General features: G+C 38.2%; 1 protein-coding gene across 16 annotated transcripts in view; it reads left to right on the top strand.

Moving 5' to 3' along the window:
- Dnah14 (dynein, axonemal, heavy chain 14) overlaps positions 1-25,320 on the top strand; it is a 317,770-nt gene that overhangs the window by 142,603 nt on the left and 149,847 nt on the right. For all 16 annotated transcript variants that reach the window (XM_013507038.1, XM_013507034.1, XM_013507036.1 and 13 more), the window contains 3 exons: positions 2,470-2,559; positions 8,813-8,944; positions 24,377-24,592. In XM_013507038.1, the coding sequence (XP_013362492.1) occupies positions 2,470-2,559; positions 8,813-8,944; positions 24,377-24,592 (438 nt within the window). The remainder of the gene's footprint in view (positions 1-2,469; positions 2,560-8,812; positions 8,945-24,376; positions 24,593-25,320) is intronic.

Genomic DNA, 25,320 nt, shown 5'->3' with positions numbered 1-25,320 from the left:
TTGTGGTCTGTTTTATCTCTTTGTAGATTATCTTTCAGTACTCTTTGTAGGATTGTTTTAGTGCTCATGAATTTCTTCAGTTCTTTATCATGGAAATATTTAATTTCTTCATTAAATTTGAAGGATAGTTTTGTAGGGTACATCAATCTGGGTTGGAAGTTGTTTTCTTTCAGTACCTGAAATACTTCACTCCAAGCTCTTTTTGACTTGATGGTTCATGTTGAGAAATCTGCTGTGATTCTGATGGGCTTTTTTTGTAGCTGATCTGTTTCTTTTCTCTAACAGCCTTTAATATTCTGATCATGAAGCCGGGTGCGGTCGGGCACGACTGTAATCCCAGCACTCGGGAGGCTGAGGCAGGAGGATTGCTGCGAGTTTGAGATCAGCCTGGGCTACAAAGTGAGCTCAAGTCCAGCCTGAAGTGCATAGTGAGACCCTGTCTCAAAAAAAAAAAAAAAAAAAAAAAAAAAACATTTTGATCATTTGTTGAGTTTCTGGGATCTTGATCACTGTATGTCTGGATGTAGATTTATTTTGGTTATGATTAACTGGAGTTCTATATGCATCACTTATCTGTATGTCTGATTCTCTTTCCATGCCTGGGAAATTTTCTGCTATTATTTCTGCAAATAGTCTTTTTATGTCATTTGTGTTGACACCTGCTGTTTCATTGATACCTATTAATCTGACATTGTTTTTCTTTGCTTCATCTTGCAGGTGTTGAATTGTTATTTCCTGGTTCCTTGTTGTTTTAAGAGATGTTTCCTTTCACATTCATTAGTGGCAATCTTATCTTCAAGGTCTGAAAGTCAATCTTCAGCTTTGTTCAGGCTATTTTGCCAGTTTTTGGTGGAATTTTTAATTTCCTGGGTACCTGTTTGAATCTATTTCATGCATTCTAGTTTTTTGTATATTGTGTACTCAATGTTTCCATGAGTTTTTTATGCTCCTCTATTTTCTTCTCAGTGTTTTCTTCGTATATGCTGAACAATTCTTTCATTATTGTTGTCATTTCCTTTTTTTACCTGAGAGATTATTTCTGACCTGATGTCCTCTATGGACTGATGGAGTTGTTTCTTTACTTCAGTTGCTATCATTTCAGGTGTATGACTTCCAGGCTCTTCTGTGTTGATGTCTCCTGGACTTGTTCTGGGTGGTGCAGAGGTCTGAGATTGCATTTTGCTCCTTTGTTTTGTCATTTTTGAAGATCCAGAGGTTCCCTGGAGCTCAGCCTCATTCCCACAATTGTGTGGGAGTGGCAGGATGAGGATCCGAAGATCCCCGGTGCTCATTGTGGCCCCTTGCTGGTGGTGTGTGTTGGTAAGGTGGGGTCCCAGATGCTCACGAAACTTTGTTGCATTCAGTTGGCTCCCAGGCATGTGTGGAGGGGCAGGAGAGGCTCACTGGAGTTCCTGAAGCTGTCTGGGGTTCAGCCTGGTTTCCACAAGGGTGGGGAGATGCAGGTCGTGGTCACTGAGGCCTCATATGTTGCCTAGGATCCAGCCCAGTTCCCATGCTGGCAGGGGAGGGATGAGGGTAGAATTCCTGAGGCTGCTGACTCTCTTCTGGGTTTCAGCTGAGCTCCCACTGGGGTGCAGGTTGTGCTAGGAGTGACCACTGAAACCCCAGAAGGTGTCCAGGGCTCCTCCTGCCTCACACACTAATGGGGGAGGCACAGGGTGTCTCACTGAGGTTCCTGAAAATGTCCAGGGTTCAGCCCAGCACCTGCAGGGATCGGGGTGCAGGAAGTGGCCACCGAGGCCCCAGAAGGTGTCCGAGGCTCCACCTGCCTCACACACTGGTCAGGGAGGTGTGGAGGTGGCTCACCAGAGTTCCTGAAGATGTCCAGGGTTCAGCCCAGCACCTGCAGGCACCAATTCTTAAATATATCTTAAAACAGACATTCTTCTTGTTTGTTTGGCTGGTTGATTGGTTGGTTGATTATTTTGCTTTTAGTTTTTTGAGGCAGGGTCTCTCCCTGTAGGTCAGGCTAACCTTGAACTTACTATGTAGCCTAGGCTGGGCTCAAACTCTCGGCCATCCTCATGCTTCAGCCTCACAAGTGCTGGGATTACAGGCATGCACCACCATGCCCACCTACAAGGCAAGAGTTTTTAATCTGGCGCAAGTGCTGTAAATCTGCAACCAGAGGTCTGTAAGCATGAAACTTTTATGTCTTATATTTTTCTGTAAAGAGTAATAATAGTTCCTATTTTTCTTAGAAACAAAAGTTAGTTAACTAAAAAATTAAAAACTGGTGTCTTAAAGTATAATAACAGATACCTAGTCTAAAGAGATTTTGGAGGAATAGCATTTAAGGGTTTGGGCTGGAGGTGAAGCTCAGCAGCAGAGTGCTTGCTTAGTATATTCAGGGTCCTGAGTTCAGGTCCCAGCACCACACACATGCATTCACACACACACACACACACGTTTAATATATTTACACTTAATGTATTTATTTCCTTTTAGAAAGCAGTATATAGTGCAACAGAACAATTAGGCTTACAGCATTGGGCACCTCAGAAAGAAAAGATCATACAGTTTCATAATCAACTTCAGGTAAGTATATACTTAGCTTGTATACTTCAGGTAAATATATAATGGCACCTTAGCAATTCTTTGCCTGGGTTTCAATAGGTAAGATCAAGGAGGAATGTGATAATAATAGAGCTGTCTTCAAAGTAAAGTGGCTTAATTATTCCCCTAGACTTTATTGCTTGACCTCTGACCTTAACTTCCAACAAATTAATCCTTCCATCTACAGCCCCTTAATGTTTGTAAAAACCCTACAAATGTAGTGTAAGATACTGTGCATCCCATTGCTATGCCTTATTTAAATTTTCTGCTTCCCATGGATGAACCATCTGGAAAAACACTAGAATGTGCATAATACTAATTACATGTAAGATTGTACATCTTTTAAAATGTTTTTAAGTCATTTCAGTTTCCTACAAATTCCCGTGTTGTGTAATGTATTCATTTTCAATTGGGTGGTTTATCCTTTTCCTAATAAATGTGTGCATATTTTGCTAGGCATCTTTCTGTCATCATTTTTTATTGATTATGTGCATTGCACACATTATCCAAACCTTGGAGTTTTAGAAATGGAGTTCCATACAGGGCCTTTTTTAAAATGAAGAAAGATCAGTTGTCTTCATCGTTTGCAATTTTTGTTGCATTTTTTGCGTCCTAGTTTTAGAAATACTTTAACTCTATCTTTGCAAAGATATTCTCTACAATTTTTTACTAAAATTTTAGAATATTTGCATAGCTCATTTTTACTTTTTGTGAAATTTTTACTTAAGGTATTAGGTAAGGACTGTTTCTTCCCAAATGAATAACCAATTTTCCCAAAACTTTTCCTCAGTGATTTGCCACTTCCACAGTATATCAAATGTTTATATTTAAGAAAGTTGAGGTTTTTATTGATTTCTTCTATATTATGTTATTTGGGTCTATTTCTCTGTCTTTGTGTCTATCATGTCTTTATATCTGGTGGTACCAGTCTCCTGTCTTTGTTATTTTCAAAAATTTCTTGACTATTTTTGGCCCTTTCTCTTTAGAATCAGCCTGTTGATTTTTATCAAAAAAACCTGTTCATGTTTTGATATAGAGTTGACCAATAATTATTAGAAGAGTTTTCACCTTAAGATATCACATGTTTTCTTCCATAAATGTATTTGTCAAGCTTCTATACTGTTTGTCAAATTAACCCACCACAGATTAATACTGAAAAAAGATACTAGACTCCTAAGTTAGACACAAAGGACAATTTTCTACTCGCAATAGTAGTAGCCAGAATAATATCATTTGCACCAATTCTGCAAAACTAAATTCCCACAGGATAATACAAGGACCATGCATACATGGTAAATTGTGTTACAGGAGAACCCTGAGCATAGGAACCTCCAATCTTATGAGGTTACTAGCAGCAAAAATGCCCAACTTTTGTCCCTGAAGTACATGTATTTTTAAACTCTGAGTAGCAAAGTTGCTCTCGACTGGGGTGGTATCTTGGTTGTATAGTATGTGCTTAGCATGCACAAGGTTTAATCTTTAAATAAATAAATAAATCTGTCTTCTCTCCAAATAAGAAGCTATCTTCCAAATATCAGTGCAAATATTCAAACATTTTTGGAAAAATAGTCCCAAACAGAGTTGTTAATGCCTTTGCTGAGAAGGTTTATGGGAATGTCAAAGACCATAAAGAACTGTGGGAATATCAGAGACCATAAGGAATTGTGGGAATATTGGAGCTCATAAAGAATCACCTCAAGCTGAGTCTCTCCCTGGTTTACCTTTTGTCTTGGCTTCTGCTTAATTCCCCTTTGAGCTCACTATCCGGTTATCGTCTCTGGTTAATCTTACTGACAGAGATAAAACCAAAGATGCATTCATTTTATCTCTCATGGGACTTAACTAAGGCTTCTGTCAACAGAACACCAAGTATCAGGATAAAGACAATGCAAGGTCCTAGGCCCAAACAGCCAAACTCATGCCATAAGCATCAGAATCTGCCTTGGGAAGCCAGATGAATTTCTCCTTACGATCCCGCACTGTCCATTCCTTATGTCTCTAAATTAATTCAGGTTAGCAAGATTTATTTCAATTGCATGGCCCAGGAGAAAGTGCAGTTCTATAATCCATAACTCCACTGACCAGAGTTGAGGCTAATCTGAATGGCTTCCAAGGTCAAGGTGATATTTCCTTAAATACTGGAGATTTAACATTCTTATAATTACCTGAAGATGCAATTGCATTGTTTTTAGGAGGGAAGCAATTTAAAGTGTGGCTTTTTTACATAAGAAATGCAGTCTTAAGGGTACACTCAGTTTGCTCAGAAGTTTCACAGTTTGGGGGGTTTCCTAAGAGGAACTCATATCAGCTCAAGTGAAGAGTAGTCTTTGTTGACAGTGCATCCAACATGACCCCCAGGTTAGTGCTGAAAATTCAGTTTAGTTCTTGTTTTGGAGTGACTGCTTGTGAATGGTCAGCCCAACCTGATCTGTATGCTATGAGGCCATTTCTCTGCCTCATAGACTAGCCAGAGCAGCAGGAATTGAGGTGCGAAGGGAATCAGCCAGACCTGCGGGTACTGGCAGATGTTTTTCTTAGGAGATGCAGGAGCAGAGCCCATTCCTGCTGTTTCTGATAGATTCTCAGTGAGGTTAAGCAGGATAATCATCAGATACTATGAGTTCCAAAAGTCAGTTAAGAGCCAGGGATATAGCTCAGCGACACAGTGCTTATCTGACAAAAGTCAGTTAAATTAAAGGCTCCCTTAGTAATATGGACATTTTTGTTTTGAAGGTTAGACGAACAGGCATAAAAGACAAAACACCTTCAGTATCCCTCCTTCCTCACTGATCTTCCCAGAATCTGAGGCATGTCACAGACCTTAATGAATTGCCTCTCAGCAAAGCAGCCAAGGTACTTCTGGGTTTTTGCACTCCTTACATTGCCACAAAACTGGTGCGTCCCATTTCAATAGTTTTAACCATAGTTACTTTTCAGGTATTCCCTACTTAAAAGTAGACCTCTTATCCTGAAAGGCTGAGTGCAAGAGATCCAAGATGTTTAATAAAACTTTCAGAGAACCATTGTGTCCCCCACTTTGGCCTGTTTGGGCCATTGTGGAAGGGTTCAGCTGGCAGCATGTTCAACCAAGTTATCATTACCCTTCAATCTGAAAAAAAATGTATGTAGTTGTACCATAATTAAATTTGAATTGGCTGGGCCTTATTTTCAGTCTACAACCTGGAATGTGAACAACCAGATTGGCCTGGGGTTGTCATTAGGGAAAAGAAAGAAGCATCATCCCTAGGAATGGTTGGAGCTAATCTCCAAATTTCAAAATGTGTCTTTATAATCTCCCTTCTGTCTTATACTGACATTTCTCAGAAAACAGATAAAAAAAGATTATCTTTTCTTCAGCACATGTATATCCAATCAAACTTCTTTGTAAAGGTATGGTCAAAAAAAGTGAGGGAGATAGACTCAAAAATCTTTTTGAGTTAAATTTTGAGGAGTCCATATCAATGCTCAGTACAACCAGATGTTTATGGATTGCTGGGAATGTGAAAGGTTCAGTAAGTACCTTGATCTTCTGTACATTGTTGAATGACTTTTGGGATAAAATGTACACCACTGTCTGACTAGAGGTGGTCCACACATATGATCCAAATTAATTTCAAAAGACAGTGCTGTGGCTAGAGTGACTAGTTATATTGGAACAGCAACTCTAACCTGAATAATGTCAACAGCAATGAGGCACTGCCAGTATCCCCTAGGCTGTTAAGATGTAATGTAGTCAACCTTCCAGCAGTCTCTTCACATGCAGTTCGGTGTGGCTTCCCCCTCTGTGAGACAACTATGTCAACTTTTGGCAAGAGTCTGAAATGCAGTAGTATCTTGTGCATCAGAAATATACAGTCCTTTACTTTGTCTATGAGAACAATGTCTTGAGACGTTTTGACATTGTAGTGGATTGACAACTGGTGGTCAACATATAACACCCAGCTGAACTGAGTAAGTATAGTGCTTGGTGTGGGAGGCCCACCTGGGGACTGTTGCCAGCAGCATAAGAGGCCAAACTGGAGAAGAAGAAGTTAGGCTACCGGTAGCAGAGAAAAGCTGTTGGGAGCTGGTAGAAGCTGTAAGGAGCTGTTGGTTTCTTTGGAGGAGTTTGTCAGGCTGGCTTTCCTGATGAACTTGGCTGTTTTCATCCTCCAAGGAGCTTGGGATCTTGTTGGCACTGAGAATAGCTTTGGTTCACTTTGGGGGAGCTCTGGTCCTCATTTTTCAGCATTGCTTCCTTGCTCCTGTGGGGAAGATGGAGAAGCTTGCTGCATTGGCTTTCCTGATGGGAACTCAGCTGTCTTCACCACTGGAGGAGCTCAGGACGTCACTGTTGCCAAGCATGGCTGTGGTACTTTTCAGGGGAGCTGTGATTCTTACTTAATGCATCACTTCCTGGCTCCAGTGCAGATCCCTCAACCTGCTAGCACAGGTCCTTCATCCCGCTGGCACAGACTTCCTAGATTCCACCACTGACCTTTGGGCCTTCCCAGTGCAGATCTGTGAAACAGGCCTGCATGAGACGTTGTCGTGGGCTCTGGGCCTCCAGTTGGATTTGTGTGAAGCATTGTTATGAGCTCTAGGTGTTCAGGTGGACTCATGCTTTAAGATTATCACAAGATCCAGGCCCTCAACTGGATTTCTGGTCAATAGTGAATGGACAGATTTCCTGCACTCTCTTGTATATCCTTCTTTGGGTGACTATTAAATAATCTTATAAACTATGTGTCCTGTATTATATTGTTCTCCCTAGCAAAATAACCCCCAAACCAGCACAGACATGTTGTCAGGTCCAGTATGATGCTGTATTCCTATTGCAGTCATAGTAATCTGGGCAGGGCAGATTGTCCTAGTTGCTGGGACAAAATATCTGACACTGACAACTTAAAGGAAAAGAAGTTTATTTTGGTTCACAGTTCAGAAGGTTGGTAGAATAGGGGAAGTCCTGGGGGAAGAAATGCTCACATTGTTTTGGTCAGAGAGCAGAGTGCGAAGGGAGAAGCCAGAAAGGGAGATACGCTTTTCAGGTCCTGCCCACAGTGACCTGCCTCTTCGGACCAGACCCCACTTCTTGAGTGGTGAAATTGTAGGTATATTTCCCTGGCCTGACAGACAAGATCCCATCTAACAGCATGTCAGCTATAGTGCCCACATGATTCAGTCCCCTTGTAAAAGCCCAAGCCACTACTGCATGAGCCCTTTAGGAGCCATTTTCATCTAAACCATAACACAGAGTGAATTAGTAGCTTGATTCTGGGTAATCTCACCAAAATATGGTCCTTCACCATGGGCCAATGGGGTTTGGTCAACAGCCATCATTTATTTCCACACTCCACTGTCCCAAAGATGTGTATTCATTACTCTTCTCCTTTGAGGTTTTCCAAGTGGTAAAAAGATACCCTGAGGAAACCAGACATTATCATAAGAGGTTAATTATGAAAGGAGGTTTACCTCAGAGGGTCAGCTGCCACTCTTTCATGACCAATAAGTGCCAGGCCAACTGTATTCATAAATAGTCAATATCCATTTTATAAGAAAGGGTTTTGGACTCTTCTCACCTTGTTAGATAGAGTCTACAATTGTCAGGTCAGAGAATCACAGGAGACCTCTGTGAGGGTGGAGATTGTAAAGTTAGTGAAAAAGTATTACAGCTTCATCCATATTTAATTTTAATGTATTTGTATGATATGTATGTTACTTTAAAAGTAATAACTTCTTTAATGCTATTACGATAGTCTAAGATAAACCTGACTGTCTTTGTCATCTCAGGCTGCTGTAACAAAAATACCAGGCTGGTGGCTTAAAAATGCACACCTCAGGGAGCCATTAAAATCTAGGTCATAGTTAAAGCCCAAATTGATGAGATTGAATGGGAGCAATGTAGAAGAGAAAGAGGAATAAGAGTGAGTTAGGGAAGTCTAACAAGCAAAGGAGAATCAGAGCTCAGGAAAAAGAAAAGACAGAAGGGAAAGTTATGATAAGTGACAGTAGAGAACCCAATAGCAAAGAAAGAAGGAAAAGTGGAAAGACAGGTGATAAACTGTTCAGTATCAAGAATTGAAAACTATTCTTTGAATTTTAAAATTAGTAGATTTCTGGTGATTTTAGCACTACCCTACTCAGTAAAAGCAGAAGCCAAATTATAATGGATTAAACTAATTTGAAGGAAACATATATTTGTAAATAAACTTTTTGAATGGTTTACAAATGAATAAATCTGAAACTTTTGTTTTAGGCCTGTGTTGGTGTGATGTTACTGGGCCCAACAGGTGGTGGAAAGACAACAGTCAGAAAAATTTTGGAGAAGGCATTAATACTATTACCAACTATCGACATCTCAGTTACAGGCAGTGAATCTACCTCAAAGGTAAATCTTCTACTCAATAAATGGTTCTCCACTTCTTTACATTTTCTGGAGTCTTTTGGAGTTTTCTAAATATATAGAGAAATGGTTTTACCTCTTTCTATGTGGCTTTTTATATAGTTTCTTGCCTAATTAGTAATTAGTACTTTTCTTGCCTAGTTAGTACTTCCAATATAGTGTATAATAGCAGTGGTGAAAAGTGGTGAAATCCTTGTTTTGTTCCTAATTTTAGGGAGAAAGCTTTCAGTCTTTCATAATTGAATGTGATATGGGCTGTGGATGTTTCATAAATACTGTTATGTTAAGAAAGTTCTTGTATTTCTAGTTCCTGAGTGGTTTTTTAATCATGAAAGGGTGTGGGAATTTTTCATATTTTTTTCTGTGGTTCTTAATATGATCATGTAGCTTCTTTTCTTATTCTATTATTGTTTGTATTCTATTTATTTTCTTATACTTTCATCCCTTTCACTCCTGAGATGGATACCACTTCATCATATACTAATTTAAGTGTTTTCTGATTGAGTTGGTGAGCACTGTTTGAGAATTTTTACATCTATATTCATAAGGGATATTGATCTCTAGTTTTCTTGTGCTGTCTTTATTTGGGTTTGGTATCAGAGTAACATAGCCTCATAGAATGTGTCAGGAAGTAGTCCTTCCTTTTTTTCAAAGTTTGGCAGAATTTAGCTTCTTCTGCAGTTGGATTTTTCTTTATTTTAAAGAGAATAGTAAAGAAGAGCAATAGCAAAACACTGACAACACAGACAAAAATAAAACAAAGTAAAAACAATAAAAATGATACAGGGTTTCAGAACAAGATGATAGGAGTTAACAGTGGCTGTTATATTACGTATTGTTATCTTCAACAAAGTTGCTCACATTACCAGATGTATGAATTCAAAATTGATCAAGCCATTAGAGAGAATAAAAAATGAAAATAAAAAAAAACATTAGAAATAATAGAGTTTCACTAGACAAGATAGTAGGAATTCACCAGTGGTTGTTACATTGCATATTATTGTCTTCAAATTAGTTGTTCAGATTACCAGATATACGCATGCAAAATGATCAAAAAACAAAAAAAAATTAAGCATTTACTATTCTTTTCAATAAACCATTAGACACCAGCAGTACAGTTATCCCAGCTATCCATATATATATAAAGAAGGAAGGGAAAGTATATCTGTATATATTTTCCCTCCTTTCTTCCTTTTTCTCCTTTTCCTCATCCAAGTTGTTCCTTCCTTTGAGCAATTTATTTCTCTTTCATAATATCTATTGTACATTTTTGGTTTTATTTACTCTTTCAGGTTCCTACACTAGGGAGATAATTTGATGTTTACACATCTAGGTCCAATTAACTTCACTTATGAGTATGGTCTCTAGATGCATCCATTTACTTATAAAAGCCTCGAGTTTATCTTTTTTATAGCTGAGTAATACTCTATTGTGTAAAAATAACACATCTTTTTTTATCCATTCCTCAGTTGATGGGCATTGGGGTTGTTTCCAAGATGTAGCTATGACAAATTTTGCTGCTATAAACATGAGTACACATATATCGCTGTGGTATGATGTTTTTAATTCTTCTGGGAAAGTACCCAGAAGGGGAATAGCTGGGTTAAGTGAGACTTCTAATCCTAGTTGTTGAGGAATCTCCACACTGATTTCCACAGTGGTTTCACCAATCTGCACTCCCACCAGCAATGGAGAAGTGTTCCTTTTTCCCCACAGCCTCTCCAGCATTTGTTACTGGTTGATTTCTTAATGATAGCCATTCTTTCTGGGGCAAGATGGAATCTCAGTGTTTTTTTAATTTACTTTTCTCGGATGACCAGTGATATTGAACATGATTTCATGTATTTATTCGTCATTAGTATTTCTTCATCTGAGAAGTATGTATTCATCTGAGTTGTGCATTTTTGGATTTTGGTCTTTGAATTTTGGGGGCCTAATTTTTAAAATTATTTATATGTTCCAGATAGAAGTACTTTGTCAGGGGAAGTTGGTTAAAACTTCTTCCCAATTTGTGGGTTTTCCTTTTACTATGCTGGTGATTTCTTCTGATGTGCATAAACTTTTCAATAAGAGATCCCAGTTGTTGATTCTTTGAAGTATTTCCCATGCAGTTTGGTTTTTCTACATGAACTCTCTGCCTACTCCTATGTCTTCAAGATTTTTACCTACTTTCTCTTCCAGTAGATTTAGTGTTTCTGTTTTAATATTTAGGTCTTTGATCCATTTTGACTTTAGGGCATGGTGATAGACATGGGTCTAGTTTTTGTCTGCAGCATGTGGAGCACCAGTTTTTCCAGCACTGTTTATTAAAGAGGCTATCTTTCTTCCAGTGAATATGTTTGGCCCTTTGTCAAAGATAAGGTGGCTGAGTGTGTTTGTAGCTGTGCCTGCATCTTCTAATCTGTTCCATTGATCTTCAGGTCTGTTTTTTTGCTGGTACTATGCTGATTTTATCACAGTAGCTTTGTAGTATAATTTCAAGTCAAGGATTAAGTCAGTGACGCCTCCTACCTTGTCTTTGTTGCCCAGGATTGCTTTTGCCATTCTAGGCCTCTTCTGGTTCCAGATGAATTTTAGGAATGTTTTCTGTAGATCTGTGAGGTATACTAATGGTATTTTAATTGGGATTGCATTGAATCTGTACAACAATTTTGGGAGTATGGCCATTTTTACAATGTTGGTTCTTCCTGTCCATGAAGAAAGAATATCTTTCCATTTGCTGAAAGCTTCTTTAATCTCTTTTTTCAGAGTACTGTAATTTTCACTGTATAGATCTTTTACTTTATTTGTTAGATTGATTCCTAAGTATTTCATTGTTTTAGACGCTGTTATGAAAGGTGTGGTTGCCCTACTTTCTCTCTGTTAGTTGTTTGTGTACAGAAATGCAATTGAATTTTGAGTGTTGACGTTGTATCCACTGATGCTACTGAATTTGGTTATTAAATCTATAAGCCTTTTGGTGGAGTTTTTGGGGTCTTCTACATAGAGTATCATGTTATCTGCAAATAATGATAATTTCACTTCTTCCTTTCCTATCCTTATTCCTTTTATTTCTCTCTCTTGTGTAATTGCTCTGGCTAATGTTTCCAGAACTATGTTGAATAGGAGCGGTGACAGTGGACATCTTCATCTTGTTCCTGATTTTAAAGTGAAAGCTTTCAGCTTTTGACCATTTAGTATGATGTTGGCTGTTGGTTTGTCATATGTACCTTTGATCATATTGAGGTAAAGACTATCTATTCCTATTTTCTGTAGGGTTTTTATCATGAATGAGTGTTGGACTTTATCAAAAGCTTTTTCTGCATCAGCTGAGATGATCATGTGATTTTTGTCTTTGGCTCTATTGATATGGTGTATTACATTAATTGATTTGCATCTGTTGAACCATCCCTGCATTCCTGGGATGAATCCCATTTGGTCAAGGTGTATACTCTTCTTGATGACTTGTTTCATTCTGTTTGCTAGTATTTTATTGAGAATTTTTGCATCTATATTCATTAGAGAGATTGGCCTGTAGTTGTGTTTTTTGGTTGGGTCTTTCACTGGTTTTGGTATCAGACTAATACTTACCTCCAGGAAACAGTTAGGGTGAATTCCTTTCCTTTTCAGTTTCATTAGAGTTTGAGAAGTATTGAGGTTAAATCTTCCCTAAATTTCTTGGAGAATTCAGCAGTGACTCCATCAGAACTTGGGCTTTTCTTCATTGGCAAGTTTTTTATTCCATTCTCAGTTTCACTGGCTGATATGGAGTTATTCAGGATTTTTAACTTCTTCATTCAGCTTCGGTAATTCGTATGTATCTAGTAATCTGTCGATTTCCTCTGTGTCTTCCATCCTATGAAAATAAAGATTTTTGAAGTAGCTATTGATGATCTTTTGAATTTCCACAGGATCTGTAGTGATTTCATCCCTTTCATTCCTTATTGCATGAATTTGTTTTTTCTTTCCTTTTTTTAATAAGGTAGCTATGAGTTTATCAATTTTATTTATTCTTTCAAAAATCTAACTCTTCAATTCATTTATTCTTTGTATTGTTTTCTTAGTCTCCATTGTATTAATTTCTGCTCTGATCTTTATAATTTACTTCCTTTCTTTTTTTTATACTGGGAATCAAACCCAGGACCTTGCACTTACCAGACAGGAGCTTGTGCCACTGAGCTATGTCCCTGGCATCCTGCCTTCTTTGGGCTTTGGGCTGGACTTGCTCTTCTTTTTCTAGAAGCTTGAGGTGCAGCATAAGATTGTTTATTTGTGCTCATTCTGTTTTCCTGATGTGGGAATTCACCACTATAAATTTTCCTCTGAGAAGTGTTTTCATTGCATCCCACACATTCCTGTAAGTTGTATCTGCATTTTTGTTTGCTTGTAAATATTGTATAATTTTTCTTTAAGTTCATCTGTGACCCATTGCTTGTTCAGGGAGGTTGTCATTTAATTTCCATGTGTTTATGGAGATTTTGCTATTTCTTTTGTCAAAATTACTTTCAAATTTCATTGCCCTACAGTCAGATAGTATGCATGGAATGATTTCAATTCCATTTGCTTCATCTTGCAGCTGTTGAATTGTTATTTCCTGGTTCCTTGTTATTTTTAAAAGATCCTTCCTTTCATGATGTTTAGCTGCCATGCTGTCTTCAATGTCTGAAAGTCTTGTCTTCAGCTTCGTTCAAGTGGCTTTGCCAGCATTTCATGGAATTGTTAATTTCCTGGGTATCTGTTTGAATTTGTTTTATGCATTCTAATTCTTTCCTATATTGTTCATTCAAGGCTTCCATCATTTTTCTTTGCTCCTCTGTTTTCTTATGATGTCTTTGGATGTGCTGAGCAATTTTTTCATTATTTGTTGTCATCCTTTTTAAAACTGAGAGATTATTTCTGATCTAATGTCTTCTATGGCCTGATGGAGTTGTTCCTTTACTTCAGCTGCTATCATTTTAGAAAGTTCAGATGTATGACTTCCCAGCTCTTCTGTGTTGATGTCCCCTGGACTTGTCCTGGGTGGTGTAGAGGTCTGAGATTGCATTTTGCTCCTTCATTTTGTCATGTTTGAAGATCCAGAAGTTCCCTGGACCTCAGCCTTAGTCCTGTGATGGTGTGGGAGTGGTGGGGCTAGGACCTGAAGGTCCCCAGTGCTGCTCATGGCTCCTATGATGGTGTGTGGGGGCAAGATGTGGACACTGATGTTCCTGAACCTTTCCAGGGCTCAGTTGGCTCCCATGCCAGTCAGGGTGGGTTTGTGGTCACCATGGCTTCCGAAGCTGTCCAGGGCTCAGCTTGACTCCCACTCAGAGTTCTCAAAGCTGTCTGGGGTTCAACTCTGCTTTCAGAAGGGTTTGTGGGTGGGCAGGTTGTGGTCACTGAGGCTACCAAAGCTGTCCAGGACCCAACCCACTTCCCATGCCAGTTTAGGAGGGGTGAGGTGCAGTCACAGAGGCTACTAAAGCTGTTGGGAGTTCAACTCACCTCTCACAGGGGCCTGGGGGGGACCTGGATTTTCTTTATTCAGCTTTTTTTATTACTGATTCATATTCTTCATTTGTGATAGATCTGTTGAAATCTGTTTCTTCTTTGGTAATTTTCATGTTTATAGGAATTTGTCCATTTGTTATATAATTTCTTGGTATAAAGTTGTTCACAGTATTCTTTCTATAAGGTAATAGTCATGTCCATGCTTTCATTGGCAGTATTATTTATTTGTGTCTTTATTTCAGCTCAGTCTTGCCAAAAGCTTATTTATTATGTTCATTTTTCAAACAACCGTTTTGATATTGTTAATTCCACTTTTTTTTATATTCCCTATTATTCATCTGCTCTGTATTTCTCTCTGGTGGGCTTTAGATGTAGTGCTCTTCTTTTGTAGTTCCTTAAATTGTAAAGTTGATTCGTTCATTTCAGATTTTTCTTTTTTATTGTGCATGTTCATAATTATTATTTTTCTTCTTTTAACTTCTTTTATTCCATAAATTTTTGAATGTTGTGTTTTTCTTTTCATACATCTCAAAGTATTGTTTAATTTCCCTTTCAACCCAGTGGGTTGGTTTTATTTTGGTCTTTTTGGGACAGGGTCTCGCTATGCAGTTCAGGCTGGGCTTGAGCTTAGCTTGTAGCCCAGGCTGGTTTTGAACTCACAAAGATCCTCCTGCCTCAGCCTCCCACGTGCTGGGATTACAGGCGTGTGCCACCACACCCAGCTTGGTTGGTTAAGTATTTACAAATTTTGGGATATTGTGGGTCGCGTGTTAGGCTGGGTCACTACTGGCCAGCTGCCTGGGAATTCAGACCGACTCGGGCATTGTGAGTTCAGGGTGCCATTACCCAGCCACTGGGGGAACTTGGACTGGCACCCCACAGCTACTGTGGGTCACACATTAGTCTAGGTCGCCAGAAGTCATCAGTCTGGGGAACTCAGACTGATGCCTCTCACTCTGCAGACGTTGTAAGTCGTGCCTTAGTTCAGGGCTCCATTTCCCAGTCTCTGGGGGAACTTGGACTAGTGCCCCTCACTCCACTGACATTGTAGATCATGCCTGAAGCCCTGGAAGCCCCAGGAGCCCCTAGTCACCTGTATGGGGATCTCAGACAGGTGTTCCAAGTCCCACTGACATTGTCAGTTGTGTCCAAGACACAGAAGAGACAGGTATGCCTCATCACCTGCCTGAGGATCAGGATCTGGCACTGCACATTCTCCCAACATTGTGGGTCAGCCTGAGGCCTGGGCATCCTCAGTCAATCACCTGAGGACCCTGGTCCTGAAGGCCAGCACTCTGTTGCCATGGGGGCACCCATCTGAACTGTGCATTCCAGAACCTGCCTGGGGACCCTGGAGCCAGTGAGACACCTCCTGCTGCCATCGTGGGGCAAGCCTGACAACCAGGAAATCTGGGGGCCCTAGAGACCTTCCAGTGAGCTGCCCAGGGAGGGTGAGGCCCAGCACTTCACCTTGGACATCCAAAATAAAAAGATGAAGAACCAAAATGTCATCTCAGAACTCCACCCCAACCAGAACAAGTCCAGGGAACAGCATAAGAGAACTTGGAAGTCACACATCTGAAATCTCTGAAATGATTGCAACTGAAGTAAAGAAACAACTCCATAAGGCCCTAGAAGAAATCAGATCAGATAAAATCTCTCAGGTAAAAAATCATATGACAGCAATAATGAAAGAATTGCTCAGCACATCTAAAGAGGACATATATATAAAAAAGTAGACCAGCATAGAAAAATAATGGAAATGTTAAATGAACAATATAGGAAAGAACTAGACTGCATGAAACAGATTCATACAGATATCCAGGAAATCAAAACCTCTATCAAAAGCTGGCAAAGCTGCTTGAACAAAGCCAAAGATAGATTTTCAGATCTTGACGACAGCTTTGCACCTAATGATTGTGAAAGGAAAGATCTCTTAAAAATTATAAGGAACCAGGCAATAACAGCTGAACAGCTGCAAGACAATGCAAAGCAAGACAGTATAAGACTGGAAAAGAAAAACAATATAAGACTGATAGGCATCAATGAAACTGAAGGAGTCAGCACAAAAGACATAAGAAGACTATTTGCAGAAGTAATAGCAGAAAACTTCCCAAGCGTGGAAAAAGAATCTGACATACAGTAAGTGAGGCGTATAGAACTCCAACAAGCCATAACCAAAATAAAACTACACCCAGACATATAATAATCAAGAGCCCAGAAATCCAACAAAAGGATAGAATATAAAAAGCTGTTAGAGAAAAGAACAAGATCACCTATAAAGGACAGCTCATCAGAATCATGGCAGATTTCTCAACACAAACCATGAAATCAAGAGGAGCTTGGAGTGAAGTACTCCAGGTCCTAAAACAAAACAACTTCCAACCCAGACTGTTGCATCCTGCAAAACTATCCTTCAAATTTAATGGAGAAATGAAATACTTCCATGACAAAAAACAACTAAAGAACCTGATGAGCGCCAAACCAACCCAACAAAGACTACTAAAAGATATTCTACAAAGAGATAAAAATTACAATTTCAAGAAAAGCAATAGAAGGGAACCACCGAGCAGAGAAAGCAATTAAACAGAGAGTAAAAGTAGGAACCCAACAGCAAGTAAATAACATGACAAAGACAAACCACATATAACAGTTATAACCATTAATGAAATCAGCCTCAATTCATCAATCAAAAGAAGCAGATTGACAGAGTGGATCAAGAAACAAAATACAACAACATGCTGTATACAAGAAACTCATTTAACTCAAAATGAAATTCATAGACTGAAAGTCAAAGGTTAGGTAACAATTCTTTATGCAACAGGAGCCCAGAAAAAAGCAGGGGTCGCTATTCTGATTGCAGACAATGTGAACTTCATACCAAGAATGATCAAAAGAGATAAAGAAGATCACTACATATTTGTAAGGGGAAAACTTCAAGAGGAAGAGATAACAATCATAAATATGTATGCACCAAATATGGGGGCACCCAACTATATAAGATAAACCTTAATAGACATGAAAAACCAAATAACTACTAACACTATTGTAGTTGGGGACCTTAACACCCCATTGACACAAAGAGATAGGTCAACTGGACAAAACATCAGCAAAGAAATAACAGAACTGAACAAAACTTGAAAACCAATGGACTTAGTAGACATTTACAGAGTGTTCCACTCCACAACATCAGAATACACGTCCTTCTCAGCTGTACATGGGACATTCCTTAAAATAGACCACATAGTAGCCCATAGAACATGCTTATCTAAATGCAAAGAAATTGAAATTATCCCATGCATACTATCTGACCATAGTCCAATGAAATTGGAAATTAATGACAAAAGGAACCACAAAAACTCCATAAACCCATGGATGTTAAATAACACCCTCCTGAACAACCAATGGATTGCAGATGAATTTAAAGAAGAAATTAAACAGTATCTACAAGCAAATGAAAATGTAAATACAACATACTGGAATCTGTGAGATGTGCTGAAAGCAGTCCTCAACGGGAAGTTTATAGCAGTAAAGTCACACATGAGGAAAACAGAACAAGAACAAATAAACATAGCCTAATGCTGCACCTCAAACTTCTAGAAAAGGAAGAACAAGTCAAACCCAAAGCAAAAAGCCCAAAGAAGGGAGGAAATTATAATGATCAGGGCAGAAATTACTGCAATTGACACAAAGAAAACACTACAAAGAATTAATGAATCAAAGAGTTGGTTCTTTGAAAGAATAAAGTTGATAAACCCATAGCCAGCCTTATCAAAAAAAGGAAAGACTCAAATTCATATAATAAGGAATGAAAAGGGTGAAATCACTACAGATCCTATAGACATTCAGATCATCAATATGTACTTTGAAAATCTTTACTCCCATAGGATAGAAAATACAGAAAAAATGGACAGATTCCTAGATAAGTTTGAATTACCAAAGTTGAATCAAGAAGAAATAAAGGGGCTGGGGATTTAGCTCAGTGGCAAAAGCACCAGCCTGGCAAGTGCAAGGTCGTGAGTTAGGTTCCCGGTACCGGAGAAAAACCAAAAAAAAAAAAAAGAAGAAATAAAAATCTTGAGTAACCCCATATCAATTATTGAAATTGAAAATGTGATTAAAAACCTACCAACAAAGAAAAGCACAGGTCCTGATAGATTCACATCTGACTTCTACAAGAAATTCAGAGAAGATTTAGTGCCAATTCTTATGAAACTCTTCAAAGAAATTGAAAAGGAAGGAGTTCTCCCTCACTCATTTCTGGAGGCAAGTATTATCCTGATACCAAAACCAGAGAAACACCCAACCAAGAAAGAGAACTATAGGCCAATCTCCCTAATGAACATAGAAGCAAAGATACTTGTTAAAATATTTTCAAAAAGAATTCAGCAAATCATCAAGAGGAATATACACCATGACCAAGTGGGATTCATCCCAGGAATGCAGGGATGGTTCAATAGATGCAAAGCAATTAATGTAATATACCATATCAACAGAACGAAAGACAAAAACTACATGATCATCTCAATACATGCAGAAAAATCTTTTTACAAAGTTCTGCACTCACTACTGATAAAAAAAAAAAACCCTATGGAAAATAGGAATAGATGGTCTTTACCCCAATATGATCAAAGGCACATATACAAACCAACAGCCAACATCATGCTAACTGGTCAAAAGCTGAAAGCTTTCACTTTAAAATCAGGAACAAGATGAGGATGTCCACTGTCACCACTCCTATTCAACATAGTTCTGGAAACATTAGCCAGAGCAATTACACAAGAGAGAGAAATAAAAGGATTAAGGATAGGAAAGAAAAAAGTGAAATTATCATTATTCACAGATGACATGATACTCTGCATGGAAGACCCCCAAAACTCCACCAGAAGACTGCTAGAATTAATCAACAAATCCAGTAGTGTAGCTGGATGCAAAGACAATACTCAAAAATCAATAGCATTCCTATACACAAACAACAAATACACTGAGAGAGAAATTAAGGAAACCATACCCTTCACAATAACATCCAAAAAATTGAAATACTTAAGAATCAATCTAACAAAAGAAGTGAAAGATCTTCACAGTGAAAACTACAGTACTCTGAAAAAGGAGACTGAAGAAGATTTCAGAAAATGGAAAGATATTCCTTGCTTATGGGTTGGAAGAACCAACATTGTGAAAATGGGTATACTCCCAAAATTGTTGTACAGATTCAATGCAATCCCAATTAAAATATCATTAGTATACCTCACAGATCTACAGAAAACATTACTAAAATTCATCTGGAACCAGGAGAGATCCAGAATAGCAAAAGCATTCCTGGGCAACAAAGACAAGGCAGGAGGCATCGCAATCCCTGACTTGAAATGATACTACAAAGCCACTGTGATAAAATCAGCATGGTATTGACAAAAAAACAGAACTGAGGAATGGAACAGCCTGGAAGGTGCAGCCACAACCACAAACACAGTCAGCCAATTTATTTTTGACAAAGGGATCAAACATGTTCACTGGAAGAATAATAGCTTCTTTATAAATGGTGCTGGAAAAACTGACTCACCATGTGCTGAAAACTGAATCTAGACCCATGTCTGTCATCATGCACCAAACTCAAATCAAAATGGATCAAAGATTTAAATATTAAAACAGAAACACTAAATCTACTGGGAGAGGAAGTAGGTAAAAATATTGAAGACTGTCATAGTTTGTGTCTGCATGTCCCCCCAAATCCTCATGCAGTCATGGGGTGGGCTTTTAGAGTTTTGATTCATTGGGTGTGAGTGTTACACCTGCCCTGTGGCAGATAGTTTGCATATGTAAAAGAGAGGAAGAGCTGCTTCCTGCCATTCTTCCCTTTTGCTCTTGTTGCTTTGCTGTGTTCCACCACCATGAACAGTTGCCCTCTGCCATGTGCCACTCTGCCTTAGAGCCAGCTGAGTATGGACTGAAACCTACATGAATGTAAGCTAAATAAACCTTTCCTTCCTTAATTTTGGGTGTCAGGTATTTTGTCCCAGCAACGAGAGAAAAGTAACAAAGACAAAGACACAGGGGTAAGCAGAGAGTTCATGAACAAAAACCAAACTACAAATACTTCAAAGAATCAACAACTGGGATCTCATCTTATTGAGAAGTTTTTGCACATCTAGAGAAATCACCAACAGAGTATCTTGGTTACTTTTCTCTTATTGCTGAGAAAAAATTCCTGATGTTGAAAATTAAGGAAGGAAAGATTTATTTAGGTTACAGCTTGTGGAGGTTTCAGTCCATACTTGGCTGGTTCCAAGGCAGAGTGGCACATGGCAGAGGGCAAGCGTTCATGGCAGCAGAACACAGCAAAAGCAATGTTGGGAGCCACTGGAGTTGGTTGTTGGTCATATGTCTGAGGGTGGGACAGATCCAAAGTGCCTCAGACAGTCAAGCTACCTCAGTATTGAAAAAAGTATCCTGCTTGGACAATTGCAGTCTTAGTCTTAGTCTTTGTCTTAATCTTAGTCACTAGGCAACATTATCTCTCATGATACTACTTTGCAAGTGTATAAAATAAATGCCCCTAATGTTGGAGTCAGTCCTCTTGCTCATCAGGCAAGAGGTAACTCCACCTGACCCTGGCTATCGTCTCTTGTCTTTATGTTCTATATCCTCTCACCATTCTCTCCTGGGGACCATGGAGAGACCACTGACTCCCACAAGCAACAAGAGCCAAAGGGAGGAATAATGGCAAGCAACCTCTTTCCCTCCCTTACATTGTATGCAAACTACCCACCCCGGGACAGGTGTAGCACTCACACCCATGTCCCAGCATTGGATCATGGATCAATCACAAATCCTAGAACCCCGCCCCATGACTGCATGAGGATTTGGGGGTACATGCAGACACAAACCATAATGCAGAATAAAAAGAAAACCCACAAATTGGGAATAAATTTTTGCCAACTGCCCCTCAGACAAAAGACTTTTATCTAGAATATATAAAGAACTAAAAAATATCAGCCCCCCCAATTCAGAGACCCAATCCAAAAATGGGCATCTGAGATGAATACACACTTCTCAGATAAAAAAATACAAATGGCAAATAAATACATGAAAAAATGTTCAACATCATTGGTCACTGGGGAAATGCAAATCAAAACAACACTGAGATTTCATCTCACCCCAGAGAGAATGGCTATCATCAAGAAATCAACCAATAATAGATGCTGGTGAGGCTGTGGGGAAAAAGGAACCCTTCTCTACTGTTGGTGGGAGTGTAGACTGGTGCAACCCCTATGGAAATCAGTCTGGAGATTCCTCAATAAACTAGGACTAGAGGTCCCATTCAACCCTGCTCTTTCTCTTTTGGGTATTTCTCCAGAAGAACTGCAAGCATCATATCCCAGTGATATATGTGCACCCATGTTTATAGCTGCTCAGTTTGTAATAGCTAAATCATGGAAGCAACCCAAATGTCCATCAACTGAGGAATGGATAAAAAAGATGTGGTACTTTCACATAATGTTATATTACTCAGCTATAAAGAAAGATAAACTTGAGGCTTTCATAAGTAAATGGATGCAACTAGAGTCCATACTGATAAGTGAAATAAATCAGACCTGCATGTGTAAACATTTCATTGTCTCACTAGTGTAGGAACCTGAAAGAGTAAATAAAATCTGAAAGGTATAATAGATATTGTGAAAGAGAAAGAAACTGCTCAAAGGGAGGGAACAACTGGGAGGAAGGAAAAGTGAAAAAGAAAGAAGGGAAAAATATGTGTGTGTGTGTATATATATATATACACATATAAAAATACGTGTGTGTATACACACATGATAGCTGAGAGAGTCATACTGCCAACTTCTATTGCTTTATTGAAAGAAACAGTTAATGTTTAATTTTTGATCAATCTTACATGCCTACATTTGTTTAACTGAGTAATCAATTTGAAGATAATATATAATACAATAACTATTGTTAATTTCCTATCACCTTCTCTGAAACTCTGTATTGCTTCTGTTGTTCAGGTGTTGTTTTGTTTATGTCTGTTTATTAATGTGTTTTCATTCTTTATCTTTAAAAATAAATATTTACAAATTTCCTAATTCTAATGTGTTGCATTTCTAGCTTCATTCCATTATGGTTAAAGAAGATATTTTATTATTTTAATCTTCTAAAGTTTATTGAAAGTTGTTTTATGGCCTAACATGGTCTGTCCTGGAAAATGGCATGTGCAGTTCAGAATATGTGCATACATTCTCTGGTATTGAGTAGAGTGTTTTTTATATGTCTGTTAGGTCTAGTTGGTTTGTAGTGTTATTCAAGTCCTCTATTCCGTTATTGATCTTCTGTGTGTGTATTCCCTCCATTATTGAAAGTGGAATGTTAAATCTCTAAGTACTAATGTAGAATTATCCATTTCTTTCCTTCAGTTTTGTCAGTGTTGCTTTCTATACTCTGGGGCTCTGTTGTTTGGTGTGTCTATGTTTGCAAGTATTATATCTTCTTGATGAATTGCCACTTATCAATATGCCATATCTTTGTTTCTTCACAATTTTTGACCTAAAATCTGTTTTCCCTGGTACTAATATAGCTACCTTATTCTCTTTCAGTTTTTATATGTGGAATATTTTTAATAATCTTTTCATGTTCACATTATTTGGAAACATTTGTTTCATTTTAAGCTATTTGAGCTGTGTGTCTAAAGTAAGTCTTCAGTATGCAGCATATATTGTGTTATATATTATATTTTTTACCTATTACAATAATCTTTTTCCTTTTAAGTGACAAATTTCATCTATTTACATCAAAAGTTGTTACTGATAGTGATCAGTTTCTTGTTTTTTGTTTTGTACCATTTTAATCCCCTCTTCATTTCATTTTCATATATTTTTATTCATTTTGCTTGGCACTTGTTGAGCTTCTCATATGTATATTCTATGTATTTTAGTAACTGATAAAATTTGACCAGTATGCCTACAAATATTTTTCTGCCCTTTTTCTCTTTGCTTCTAGGATTCACATAATGCATAGGTTGGTATGCTTTATGATATTCATAGGTGCCTTAGATTCTATTCATTGTCATTCTTTACTATCCTCAGCACAGGTAACATCAGCTACCCTGCTTTCAAGTCTCATTAAACTTCTTCTAGCTGCTCAAATCTGTTGTAGAACACCTTTGCTGTTGAGTCTGTCCTTGAATTTTTTTACATTGTAGCCCTATGATTTTTGTTTGTTTCCTTTTTAAAATTTAGGTCCCCTTGTTTTGATATTCCTATTTGTTCTTACAAGTCTTCTCAGACCTGATCTGTGGTAGCATAATTCTGGGCCTGCTCTGAGTGGGCCTGTTCTGAGTAAGGTGTTAGCATGAAATGGACATCTAAGGTCTCAGCTCTTTCCTGTGCATGTGTCTTCACTGTGGCTTTCACAACTCATCCTTATGAACAGCTGTTTTTGCCCCTTTTAATTTCCCAAAGATTCTCACCCCAGCTTCTCCTGGGGCCTTGAGGAGTTTATTGTATCTCTTGCCTCCAGCTCCTCAGGTCTGTGGTTTCGTGCAAAAGGCCTTGCTACTTTCCTAAGGTCTAAGTTAGTGGAGACAGCCTCATGCTTCAACAGCAAGCCAGGCTAGAATCTTACAGAGACCCTGCCCTCTCCTTTCCACCCTCACCCTGGCTCCACACTCCACATCCCAATTCAAACACCTCATTCCTGGGTGAGGCACAACGAGGCTTCTTTTATCCCTTTGGAAGAACTATTTGTACCTAGACTTTTAAATAATAATTTGTATAGTATGGCTAATTTTAATAAATCATTTTTACTGTTTCTTGTAAATTGCAACCTTCATAGAGAATTTTCTTAGTTGTGAAAGACTTCTCCTAAAACCTTTTGATAATATTATTACAGAATTAAAAAAGAAAAGACAATTATTCATAGCTAGTAGTTTGATTAACCACACTGGAATTTCCCCAGGGCCCAGGAAGAAAAGGAAAGGTTGATATCTGTGTTTTAAATCCAAAGTGCATCACTCTTGGTGAGCTATATGGACGACTGAATCCTAATACTATGGAGTGGACTGATGGATTACTGTCAGCTGCAATTCGGAATTATGTGTATTTTAACACCACAAGGTACTCAAAGAAAGACATTGACTTTGGACTAAAGTCGAGACTCTTAGATTTATCTAAAGTAAGTTTCCTATGGAATGACTATTTTATTTAACTAATCTGGATTATTTAATTGCCTATTTGAAGACTCACATTAAACCATCATTAGATATCTGTTAGTATGAAAGCAACATAAAAGTATTATGAAAGAGAATAAGTTATTTTTAAAAACTGAAAACTTGCTGTTGAGTTTTGCCATGGTCAGTAAGCTGTAGAATGAAGTTAAAGATACTTGCTTCAAAAGGAACACAAAGTGAATTAAGTCTAAGTGGAAAATGGTCTAGTGATTGTGGCCTTACCAGTTAATGAGGGAGTGTAAACACTGTACCTTACCATTAGTGAGGGAAAAAATACTTCAGTAGAAAACTCAATAAAATATTTGATATAAAGCTCATCAAAGAATAAATACATATATATTGCAAATATTTGAAAAGCTATATTTCTGTTAGTAATAAGTATAATTACTGATAAAAGCTAAAATGTATTTTAAAGGATGATACTTGAAACCAAGGATATAAGGAGTGATTTTTTAAAATAGGGAATAATATTCCATACTTTCTAAACTGCGAAGTAGAAATTGGAATATAACTCAGAATGGCTATGGCAATACAATCAGCCCTCTCTATCCAAAGGTTCTACATCTGCAGAGTCAAATATTTGGAAAAAAAATCTGTGTCTGTAATGAATATGTACAGACTTATTTTGTCATTATCACTAAACAATATAGAACAACAGCTATTTTCATAGCAT

The sequence above is a fragment of the Chinchilla lanigera genome, unplaced genomic scaffold (assembly GCF_000276665.1).
Source record: "Chinchilla lanigera isolate Chin_1 unplaced genomic scaffold, ChiLan1.0 scaffold00119, whole genome shotgun sequence".
Taxonomy (NCBI): Eukaryota; Metazoa; Chordata; class Mammalia; order Rodentia; family Chinchillidae; genus Chinchilla; species Chinchilla lanigera.
This window is presented reverse-complemented; position numbering and strand designations above follow the sequence as displayed.